The sequence below is a fragment of the Aptenodytes forsteri genome, unplaced genomic scaffold, assembly GCF_000699145.1.
Source record: "Aptenodytes forsteri isolate BGI_AS27 unplaced genomic scaffold, ASM69914v1 Scaffold154, whole genome shotgun sequence".
NCBI lineage: Eukaryota > Metazoa > Chordata > Aves > Sphenisciformes > Spheniscidae > Aptenodytes > Aptenodytes forsteri.
The window spans coordinates 2,316,551-2,329,207 of NW_008794083.1; the positions used below are offsets into that span (position 1 = coordinate 2,316,551).

The following is a 12,657-nucleotide window of genomic DNA, read 5'->3' on the forward strand; positions in this document are numbered from 1 at the left end:
GAAAGGATACAAAGCGTTAGAACAAAGTTGTCTTTGGTTATTGAATCACCATTTTTGCAGGCCTGGTTGGGCATATGTCTGTCAGGAAGAGCAGCTGTGGTGTTCATCCAATTCTGAAGAGAATAGTTTAGATGACCTTATGAAGTTTCTTCTGGTGCTCCTTAGTCATTATTTTTGTAACTAAAGATAGTAGAGAGACTATGTAACCCTCAATTGACTACGGAGTGCTCTTGTGAGAAGGTACAAGTGTGCCTGTGTGTGGGTGGGGTGAAAAAAGTCTCTTTTAGATAACAAGAAGGGTTCTTCACATTGTGGGAAAATAAGTCCTGTATGAAAGGCTGGCCGCAGTGTTCAGGGTATTCATGTGAGGTTCTGCAATGTCAGCAGCTTAAGAGGAAATCTAGCTCTGACAGGACACAGTTTTTATTGTGCCATTCTGACTCTTTCCTTGGTTTACCTAGCTGTTGGATTAAAAATACTGAATTCCACTGTGCCTCTCTGTTCTGGAGAGCTATCTTCTAGATTTGGATCCTGAGTGGTTTGTTGGTCAAAATGTATGTATTTGCATTACAAATACCCAGACAGAGTCCCATTGCAAATTGGGCTTGCATTTTGTTCTTAGGTCAAATGGACTGTCACAACAGTATTATGTACAGGAGCAGAGTCAGTTAGGCTGGCTGCTAGGCTGGCTGCCATAATTCCTTTCCTACAGCCTTTTTGATTTACCGTGCAGATGTTGAATGCTGTCACAGTATTATAACCACTATGTATATTAGTGTAGACTACTAATAAATAAAGAGTACAATTCTTGTTTTAAGAAAAAAACCTCAGTCATAGTTAAGAGGAAATCAGGACTTAAATTTATATTTCATCATAGACTCTGGGCTGGTGTTACTTTCAAGAACACTTTATTGGGTATGCTGAAGACGTGAAGTTTATTTGGCTGTATTTCTGTTGGAAAACTTCTTGCAAGATGAATAGCCTAAAACCATTCTAAAGATACCTCTTTAACTGCTACAGTGAGCACTCATTGCTTTTGATAGAAACTCTGGCCCCAGGAGGAGATTATACCTCTAAATCTTAGGACTTAAATTGTTATACCACCCAGTAGTGAGAATGACTTACCCTTCCTAAACCTTTTAAAGCTTTTAGTAAGTATGGAGAAATTATGTTCGATGCTAACTTTCTGTGCATGGTATATTACTTCCATGGGCCAGTGTTGCTTGAATTTTGCAGGCCGCAGCAGTCAAAAATCAGGTTTGCTCTGAAATTTTAATACCTGTAAATGAGTTTTGTCTTTACAAAAACTTAAGTTTTCTTTTTTTTGTTTGTTCCTAAGGATCATCTTTGCTTTCGGTTGTTTCCAGCTTTCAAACTACATTTATTTCATTATGAGACCAATGATATTATATATACACACACACACACACTCTCACACACACAAAATTGAAGCAGCAGTTCTCTTATACATTGGCTTATATGTGGGTTGACTGGCCTCTTGTTTTGATTGTGGAGCTGGTGAAGATAATGTCCTTTGGAAGTTTGTCAGTTTGTATACCACATCAACAGAGCTTTGTGGATTTCATTAAAATCTTGGGTTTATTTTGGAGTATTTCAAGTACAGTGGATAAATGGAGGAATAGAAATAAACAAAACAAAGCTTATGCAAATAGTAATGGCTTTATACTATTCAACCTGGTTTTGGATGATGAGAGAAGATTGGAGGGATTATGCATTACTTATACAAGGAAAAGACTATTTCAGCAACCAAGACAGATTTATTTTAGATCAAAAAATGCTTTTAAATCAAAATCTAGCAAAAAACTGAGAAGGTGATATACTTACTTCACAATATAAAATTATTTTGATTTAAGCTCTATAAGTGGTATAACCATTTCTTATTACTGATGTTAACAGCTTGTATGTATCATCTGCAATCTGAAATTGTTTTTTGGTTATGCTTCTCATTTAGATGTCAGTGTGGAAAAGTGAAAGTGGTGGAAGCAGTGTCCTCAGCAGCTGTTATATCAATTTGCTTTCATGGCAGTCAGCTACTTTTTTTCCTTGATTTTAACATTTTTGTCCACATATAAACTAATTATTTTAGCAGAGTTAACTATAAGTGTGAAACCTTTTCACAGATGTAAAATACGAATCAAGGAGTAATAATTCCTCGTTGTTACAAACAAAACTGACAGTATTTATAAAGCTAATGTTATATACTTTAGTTTTATTGCAGATAGTCAGAACAGTATGTGTGTAAAATGAATTATTGTTGATTATTGCAGGACTCTAATGTTACAAAAGTGAAAAGTCAAGGTAGTTAATCCTTGGAAATCATAATTTTCTGTAGTTAATTATATGACTATAATTCAAATGTTAAACATTTGTTTTCTGTAGTTTATATGACTATAATTCAAATGTTAAACATCATTCTAAAAATTACTTTCATGTGGGAATGTGAATCTTAAAACTATTCTGAATAATTGTTATGATCTAAAACTGGAGAGCAAATAAAACAATTTCTAGACTGACTCTATTTTGAATACTATAAATATTTACATTCATTCTTTCTCTGTAATCTACCTATCTATTTGAATACCTGGTTTGAAATTGTTTGTTATATTAAAATACATTTTCAAGGCAATTTTATGATGTCAGGCCAAAATACCCTTGTGTTCAAAATGAATCCAAACTCTGATGATAGCTTTGGACACCTTCCAAAGTTTTTTTTTCGTCAAAATGGTGTTCTTTTTCTTCAGCTGATGGGTTCTGGTTTCCTCACTTCATGAATGGTAATCTTTTCTTTCACTTCCAAAACACCAGCCTGTAAGACAAATAATCTTTGGGACTGTTTGTAGCAGGTTTTTCTTGAATGGCAGGTTTGATACAGTATCCTGGCACTTAACATAAACTACATTAAATATAAGTTACTCCGACTGACATAGGTAAATGACATTTGTACCTATATCTGGATTTTTTTTGCGGCAACCGATTTCCCTGTTCACGGTTGCTCTTGGAGATGCTGTTATATATAATTAGTCTGCTGCAATGCAGGTTTTGCAAAATCTATAAATTTGACAGAATTAAGGAGAATTAAGAGTGTTTTCCAATCGAGATAAAATATCAAGGTGAATTAGCCACTCCCCTTACTCTGACATGGCATTTCTGTTGTTAGTGTGGTTTTTTTCCTCATCTAGATGGAAAAATGAATGTAAAAAAATCTTTCTTATAGTGTTTCTACCAGTTCTCGGACTATGTCTCTGCTGTCACAGCTGGAGAAGATCAATTTGGACTCTGTATTAGGAGAAGCAGACAATGCCAGATATGTTACCTCAAAGATCCTTCATCTGGTTCAGAGCCAAGGTAAATATCTAAGTTTTGTGGATTTAATAGTTTTCCTTTTGAGCCTTCCTTCTTGTATTTCTTCCTTCCTGGACTTTTCTTTAATTTTTATTTCTGTTTGATGAACTTGGTTATCCATCCATTTTTGTCACTGATTGTTGAAAGCACCTGTTTAAGGCCATGTTTAATACTACCTGGTATAGTATTGGTTACACTGAGTGCATTTTGTATTGTCCAACAGCTATAATTTAAGTAGTAATTCACAGTATATATATGTGTGTGTGTATATATGAGAAGTAGAAGTATCTGGAAGAGAGCTTTCTTACAGGTTTTTCTTTACAGTTTTTTTCCTAGGGCATGACAAGATTGTTGAACAAGTGAAAGCAAAAATGAGTTTTAAAATCACTGAAGTCTTTTACTTATTTTAGTTAGATTTATATACCTATATGCAGTTTTTAATAGATTATATTATTTGCAGTGTAGATTTTCTGATAAATCTGTATATGATCACACTTTTTTTTTCTGCAAGCTAGTGTATTAAAAGAAAAATGGTGTTTTTCTCACTGGCAGAAAAAACCAGGAAGGAGATGACTTCTAAGGGCTCCACTGGAATAGAAGTTATCCTGTCAACCCTAGAGGTAAAACCTTTTAATCCGTTTGGTTATGGGTACATAGCAAGCTTTCATTTTATCATTGGTCTTCGTATTATTAAATATGTTGTTATCCTAGCTAGTCTCCAAAACTTGTGTAGGACTGTAATGAACAGATACTGTCTTTAACCTACTTGAGAATTTCTCTCCCTGATTTTTAAATATTCTAAGAAATTATTTGTCAACTATCAGTTCTAATTAATACGCCATACTACAAACTAGATTTTAATTGGTTTTGTGGTTAATTCAGGCTGCATAGTGGGATGGTTAGTTGGGTGGTTACATCTTAAGTTCTGTTTGATTTAGTGGTGACAGTTTCTCCAAGCTTTAAGTATCTAAACCACTGTATTGGACTTCTACATTAAGCAAAGAAATCTCTCTATTTTTTTATTGCAGAATACAAAAGATCCTCAAACTATTCTAAATATATTGAATATTCTCATTGAGGTAGTCTCAGTTGGTAAGTTTTCCTTAAGAAGCAATTTGTGATTATGTTCCAGTATTCTTCTGCAGACTTTTGTTGTTGTTGTTTTGCTGTTTTGGGGATTTTTTCCTGACGTTTGCTAAAGCTGATTTATATGAAGAATAAAAAGAACATAGAGACTGAAGTCACCTTTCAAATAATTATACACAAATAATTTATGTTGCTGTAAGTCTAAGTCCAGTGTGTTCTCGCATAATGCAGTCATATATGAAGAAAATATTGCTGTTCTAAAGATTTTCTTTATGATAACCGTAGCTTAGATACTTAATTGTTCTTTGGCTTCTGAGATACCAGTTGAGTTTTTATTTCTAGGTGGCGGTCGGAGAGCAAGCATCTTAGTCACTAAAGGAGGGACACAGGTCTTACTGCAGCTGCTTTTGACTGCCAGCAAAGACTCTCCACCAAATGAAGAATTAATGGTGCTTCTTCATACTCTTCTTGCAAAAATTGGTCCAAAAGGTGATAATGATATACTTAAGTAATATGGCTTAATACTTTACAGTTTTATAATTGAAACTTAAGAAAATTTTTCTTTCTATTATTGTATAAGCATCCACGTACTCAGAATTGGTAGAGGAGAACAAAAGGAAGAGTAAAATAGAGGGGAGGAAAGAATGGTGAAAAATAGACATGCAGAGTTGACGTCAGTAGGAGGAATTCACAGTTCATTTAACTTTCATTTTTTGATAAAAATTTCAAAATTAGTGTGATTGATCTTGTATTTCTTTGATGTCAGACAAAAAGATTGGCATGAAAGCAAGAATTAATGGTGCCCTAAACATATCATTGAATTTAGTGAAGCAGAATTTGCAGAACCACAGGCTAATATTGCCATGTCTTCAAGTATTAAGAGTTTACTCAACCAACTGTAAGTATTGCAGATAATTCTTTTCTTTCCTATGTGATACAAACTTTTTTGCCTAGACGTGGTTAAAATATCTGATCTAAATGCTTGTTTAATGTTAGATGTTTAAAGTAACTATTTTTATCTGAGAATTTGCTTGGTAGATCATCAAATTGCTTAAATTCTAATAAAAGCTGTGAAGCATGTTTGTACTTCTTGTGTATCTTTGGTTTTTGTGTTTTGTGTGTGTGTGTGTATATATATATATATATAGTGTGGGGGGGTGTGGTTAACCAGTGCTATTGGATGTGTGGAATTTTGAGTTGATCTAATTTGCATAAATGCTGATGCTTAAAGATCTAAACCAGAAATGCTAACATTGTGCTTGCAGAAGCACTTCAAGTTAAATAATTATTCTCTTCACTATACATGTCCATGTTTTTTTTTTTTCTTTTTATTATTTTATTTCATTCATGATTGTTAATTTAGAACTTGGTTCACACAAGAAATATTTCATTTCTTTATTTAACTTTCCCCTTATTCCTTGTGTTGAAGTGCCCTACTATTGGATTAATATTCTTCCACAAGAGCCTAATTCGTTGTTTGGGCAGGCAGTAGGAAGTTGATGAAAATAGTGTGGTTCTTGCTGTATCTCTACTGTTGGTTAGATGCTCTTAAGTTTTTCCCATTGAGCTCAAAATGGCCGTTAAACCTCTTAAATAAGTGCAAGAGATTGAAAACATAACCACATTCCTCCAAGAGAATTGATTTGATGATCTAAATATTATGTTTTCAGGACATTCACATGAGCACCTATTATTCATAAACGCCCAATACTTTTAAAATGTGGAAAAACTTTTATTTCTGTTGAGCTGTCTGATAATGAGGTAAAATGCTTCTAAATGGAAGAGTTTAATACAGATAGTTACATAGCTTAGCTGAAAACTTGCTTCATCCTGAAAATGGGAAGTTGATCTGAGTCTCTAATTCGGATTCTGCTTAGATCAATTCTATCTTTCTGTATTTCCCACTCGTTATAAACAGAAAAAGTAGTAGTTTATTACATTCCAAAGGGTAGTACTATTTTAAGTTTGTGTACAGTTTCTACCAGAATAGAGTCCTAATTTTTCTTAGATTCTAGAGGTGTGATGTTGCTGCTAATGATGATGAAATTGCAACTTGGGTTCAAGTACTAAATTCTATACTAATAACAGCATTTGTTATGTTGAAGTCAATGCTTAGTTGCTCTCTTCCTACTTTGTTTGGAGTGCATATTGCTAAACTCAGTGGGAATTTAATTTCTGTGTCTGTTTCAGCAGTTTGCATTTTCAGTGGGCATTGGGCTGTAGCCTTATATACATCTAGTGTGCATTTCTTGAACGTAGGTCTTAGCATCATTTCTTTAATTTGCTCTTTCAAATAGATTATTTCTGTAATTTTTTTTCTGAGAACGTGTATGCATAACGTGTAGCTCAGGAAAGCTTATACCGATTGGCATTTCTAAATTTTACAGTGAACACTTGGCTTTCAAATCCTGGTGGACATACCTGTCTATCCTGATTCTGAAGGATAATAGCAAATCATAGAACTTGTTAGACTTGAAATTTTAGAAACCCTGCTGTCTTGATAAACTCTGAGATTTTTTTGAAGAAAATTCTTTTTATGAGGTATCTTAATAACAAAGAAAGCAGAAGCATGCACTGGAAGTAGTACATGATTTTTATTTGTAAAGTAATAACTAATTTTTTTCTTCTTTTCCAAGTTTTATCAGGATTGGATTATCACACTAATTATGTGCAGAGTAGTGTTTGCTTGTCGTTGTATGTCTTAAAGCATAAACATGTCTAACATTATTTGTACTTCAAAATGAACTCGCCTGGATTTTAGTTTGTGTGTATTGTTTTTTTCTTTTGCCTTTCTTATTACATTATCTTAAAATGGATTGCTTTTAACTCTTCCAGCTGTAAATGCAGTATCCTTGGGCAAGAATGGAGTAGTAGAACTGATGTTTAAGATCATTGGCCCTTTTAGTAAAAAGAACACTAGCCTTATGAAGTAAGTAATGTTTCTTTAATATAGTATATGGAAAAATCTTAGATACATTTCAAAACTTACCTGTAAATGAAAAATAATATTAGAGAAATCAAATGTAACTCATATTTGAAAGTTAAAGTGAAGGGAGGTGAGAAGGAGAACCAGAAATCTGACAGTTTAATTTTACCCAGTAGAGCAACACAACATATTTGAATGTCTAGTTACAGTACTGGTAAAAGAATACAAATGTTTGGGTTTTTTGTCTCTAATATTCCTGCACGGAAACTGTCCAATGGTTATCCCTAAATCAGGACAAACAGATCAAGATAATCCCATCATTTTTCAATTTGTTGAATTGGCTCCCACGTCTCCTTTGTGTTTTTAGAGTGATACTATCTGTTTTGTTTGTAATAGAATTTTCTTTGTTTTACTTCAAAGCAATTATAGACTCTCAGAACAAAAACATAAAACATAGAGTAGGAAGCATCAGCAATATCTGTCTAATGGGCTATTGTGTTTAAAAAAAAAAAATAAATCCACCGAGTAGCTTAAAGTGGTGACTTTAGATTTCCCCCTTTCTATTTTTCTTTTTTTTTTTTTTTAAGTGAATTTAGGGTAAAAACAGATAAGTGGATCTAACAGGAGATAGCCCTTCCTTTATACACTACCACCTTTTTGAAGTACATACATGTGGAAAACTGAATTTTTCATCTGGTTAGCAAAACAATAATCTCGTGTTGTTCATATTCTAACTTTAGTTCAAAAAAAATAGTGTTATGTTATCTAAATCTGGTATTTGTGGTCACTGGAGTATCTTTTAAAAAAATGCCCTGCCCCTTTAAACCCCGGCTAAAATTAGACATATGAACTTACTATTCCATGATGTGAGTAATCATGATATCCTTGTTTATGGCCTAAGATCAGATGTGTGAAGTCTGTCTTTACAAAGAGGGTAAAAATAAGTATATACATTTTCTAGTTGTACATCTTGAGTTAATTGAGACAAGATCTTTGTGTACAAGAAAGATCTTACACTGATGATCTTGTATTGTAGTACAGATTGATGAGCATTACTCCTCAATATATTCATACACTGCCAGTTTTGACCTACAGTTTTTTATGATGGTGTCCTTTGCTTTGTGGAAGTACTTGTTCTGCTGCTAACGTAAAAACATGAGTTTCGGAAGTATCTCATCATTGAGTATGGTTCATAAACGTTACGTTGTCACAGTGGGTTTTTGCAAAGGCTAAAAGTTTGTATAGCCATTGCATTGATATTTTTAAATTTCACCATCAGACTTCAGATTTAGCAGAGATGCATGATATTTTAGTACAATCAAGTTTTAAAAGCAAAGCCTGTGATACAGTGCAACCAGGAAAACATGAGGATAGATGCTAAATAAATCTGTTAGCGGTAAATATTTTGTATACCTTTACAGTGTTGTAGATTAAGCTTACTGGTTGGTTGTTGTTTTGACTTTTCTTGTTATGTTGACAGGGTTGCTTTAGACACACTTGCTGCATTGCTAAAATCAAGTAAGTGACTACAAGAAGCTGTTTGTCTAGCTGAGATATATATATGTGTGTGTATATACAGAGTAAAACTAATACTAAGTCTGTGGTCAAAACAAAATCAAGGCTAGGAAGTTTAGAAATAAGGCTACGGTTTTATCTGCAGTCTCTGGAGCTTTAATATTTGTGTGGTATGTGTATATATATGTTTAATAATTAGTTACTGTCTCTTCAGTTACGCAGCAGAAAGACTGAGCTGCTTCTGCAGAACTGATCTGGATCCAAGGTGGAGAAATAGCCTGTAAAAACAGTCACTCACCTCAGCCCTTCAGTAATGGATATCTGTAGCTTAACTCCTATGCATCATCTGTATACATACATCTGAAAAGATCTTTTGGATGGCAGGGATAAATACAGGGTTTCTTCAGGTACCTTTCTGAGTAATTAGGTCTTGGGTCCTAATGACAAGTCTGTCAGTGATGCTCATAAAGTGGAACCAAGGGTAACAAAACGATGGTCTGTTCCCAGACATTGGCTATCTCAGCTGGCAGCAGTGAATCCTGACAAATGTCATCTCTGCAGATTTTTGCACCAGGATTGTAACTGACAAGGAATTAAAAACTCATTCTTTCCAAACAATTGTATAAAAGCTACAGCGTTCCTAGTAGTTTTAATGGAGTTGGATAAGAACTGAGGCGTGATTAGATTTGCAGAAAACCATTTCAGAAAAATGACAGGAAAATTCTGTACCGATTATTACAGGGTGCTGAGTTTTCTCATGTTTGATCAGTATGATAGCTTGGTCTTACAGATTTGTATATTTACTGATTTTGGAATTTCTCCTTGGGAAATTTAGGCAAAGAAATATTTCTGAATTATTGTCAGTGTTCTGTTCTGTAAATTGACAGTTAAACTTTAATGTTGTGGAAAGAAATTAAATGTTGAAAAGGTGTGTCTTGTCTTGTGCATTTATTTTGAGATGTCTTATTCAGTTCTGAGGGGTTTTGACATTGTAACTTCCTATACTTTATATAAGTAAATCTTTTCATAAAGACACTAATCTCTGGTGTGTAGAGTCCAGTTGTCATACTGATTATCCAGTATTTGGGGTAGAGCTATTTTGAGTTTATCAAATTTGAGTAATAGTTGCTGCAAAATTGTATGGATTACAAGCGGTAAGAAGTTTGTTTCGAATCTTGTATCTACACAGTGTGTGCGGATAGAGATAGGTATGCTTTATATAAACAGGTTGGTTTTTATTTGCTAGCTGACAGTATCTTACAATTACCTTTAAGTGTAATGTGCACTGTTCTTCTGGTAAACCATGAAAATTACATGCAATGTTATTCTGAAGAATGAAGTGCAGACTACTGGCCTTAGTTACTCAGTCATTTCTGTTTAGGTTCATGTAAAACTCTAAGCGTGGCTAAAATACTACTTTAAATGAAACAATTCAGTTACTTGGGTAAAAAGAATAATTTTAACATTGATTTGAAAATAATGTTGAAGTCATTGGGCAATTTTTAATTTTTTTTCCTAACTTTTTTTATAAAGAAACAAATGCCAGGAGAGCAGTAGACAGAGGATACGTGCAGGTGCTTTTAACGATTTATGTTGATTGGCACCGTCATGATAGTCGACACAGATACATGCTGATACGTAAAGGAGTTTTACAGTGCATTAAAAGTGTTACAAACGTCAAATTGGGAAGAAAAGCATTCATTGATGCTAATGGGATGAAAACTCTTTACAACACTTCACAAGTAAGTTTATCTCAGTTTTTTTTTATTGTTGTTGTTTTTACCTCTTGGACTTTAAAAGCGCATCCTGACCTCAAATTTGTCATAGTTCTTTTATGATATTCATGGTCATTCCTGATTATGGGGCTAAGGATTGGTTTCTGTACTTGACTAAAGCAGAATGGAAGAGTACAGAATTAAATTCATATTTGCTATTATTTAGCTGTGACTATCTCTGGGATGGGCGGCTGAACTTAATTTAAAAAAAGAGGAGGGGAAAAAATCTTTTAATTTTGAAATTGAGTTCTTAAAAAAGGTGAATTCGAGTTGATAGAAGTTCTTCCGGCCTTCAAAGGACACATTAGCAAAATTTATTTTAAACAAAATACGTTGCTATTAATGAATTCTAGAAATACGTAAAACAAATATAGTTTGACTATTAGTTTGAGAGATACTTTTCTCTTGTCTTCATTATTTTCCTGTTAATAGGAGTGCCTTGCGGTAAGAACTCTTGATCCCCTTGTCAACACATCCAGCCTAATAATGAGAAAATGTTTTCCTAAAAATCGTCTTCCTTTACCAACTATTAAAAGTGCTTTCCATTTCCAACTCCCAGTTATTCCTGCCAGTGGTCCTGTGGCTCAGCTGTACAACTTGCCTCCTGATGGTATGGTAATTTTGTAATATTTTGTCTTTGAGTATGTCTAACGTTGCTTTATGTCAGGTGGAATCAATTGCAGCTATTTGCGTTCTCCACTAAAACTTGGACTCTGAGACTCTTCTCAGCTAGCAAAGCGTCTGTGACTGTTAGTGTGGAGCACCAATTTCTAATGTTAAGTTTTAACTGATGAAAATTTTGTCTACACGTATGTGGCTATGTTTCTGAGACATAAAATAAAAAATAAAACAGGAACTAAAATGTGATGTTCATCAAACTCTGAAGTGTAAAGCATAGGCTGTACATATTAGTCTACAAACCTAAATGGGCTCTCTTTTTAACTCACTTGTCATACACATTCTCCTATGTGAAATGTAAAGTAGTGTACATCCTGTTTTACAGGAGTGTATATTCCTTGATTTCTTTCTGTTACTCTGATAAACTGGATGTAGTGAATTTAGATTAACATGTGCCATTTGAAGCATTGTTTTTTAAATTGTTGTGGTTATTCCTTCATTTGCATGATGAGAAAAGTAGAGTTGCTTTCTTGGACTGTTGCAGTCTCTTAGGCAACATTTGTCTGCAAAGCATTTGTATGGTGCTTTGTAGGAAATAGATTCATCCCATTGTGAACACCTTTCATTATTTTTGGATAATTAATGCTTAATGCATTTTCAGATATGGTGAAACAGCTTGGTACCTGGGTAAGCAACTGATGAAGTTGCTGTTAGAAAGTTACTCTAAAAAGAAAAGGCAAAGTCAAACTTTTTAATATCTTCTTATTCACAATATCTCCTAAAACAAAATGTGATCACAGTCTGAAAGAAGACAGCTATCTGATTGGGGTTCATATGGGTCAGACTCAAACTGCCAGAATTTAGAGTTCGTTTATGTTTTGTCTTCAAAGTAGAAAATAGATTTAGAAGTGTGTTCCAAAATCCACAGAAATTAAACCTCTACTTAATACAGTATCTTTGGTACTCCGTAATACCTATTTAGAAACTTCCTATTCTGTTGAAGTAGACTACTGATAGGTTTTTTTAGTAGGTTTGTTAGCTGTTAAAAAAAGAAGTGAAAAACCTAAGGAAATAGGATACGTAGGATTTTCTTTTTAAGGAAAAACTTCTGTATTAAAAGATACCTAGAATGTTGGGGTGGGTAAAGTATAATCTTGTATAGTCAGCATTGTAAAAGCAATACATGTAATACATTCTGAATACAGAAAATCAGTACAATTTGTAAACCTCTGAGCGAGGCTTTTACTGACAATCAGCAAATTTCCTGCATGAAAAACACTCTTTCAGAAAACATAACAAAAAACCCAGAACTCAAACTGCATGAGATTTCTAGGAAAAGATCAAATTTGCCGCTAGTAAGCAGAACATCTGCCA

At 33.8% G+C, this 12,657-nt stretch overlaps 1 protein-coding gene across 1 annotated transcript in view; it reads left to right on the plus strand.

Annotated features, from left to right (window-relative positions):
• AGTPBP1 (ATP/GTP binding protein 1) overlaps positions 1 to 12,657 on the plus strand; it is a 62,499-nt gene that overhangs the window by 4,186 nt on the left and 45,656 nt on the right. Inside the window, exons 3-11 of the mRNA XM_009273159.2 lie at positions 3,236 to 3,366; positions 3,916 to 3,983; positions 4,392 to 4,455; positions 4,792 to 4,938; positions 5,216 to 5,347; positions 7,285 to 7,378; positions 8,856 to 8,893; positions 10,424 to 10,632; positions 11,098 to 11,275. Coding sequence (XP_009271434.1) covers positions 3,236 to 3,366; positions 3,916 to 3,983; positions 4,392 to 4,455; positions 4,792 to 4,938; positions 5,216 to 5,347; positions 7,285 to 7,378; positions 8,856 to 8,893; positions 10,424 to 10,632; positions 11,098 to 11,275 — 1,061 coding nt within the window. The remainder of the gene's footprint in view (positions 1 to 3,235; positions 3,367 to 3,915; positions 3,984 to 4,391; positions 4,456 to 4,791; positions 4,939 to 5,215; positions 5,348 to 7,284; positions 7,379 to 8,855; positions 8,894 to 10,423; positions 10,633 to 11,097; positions 11,276 to 12,657) is intronic.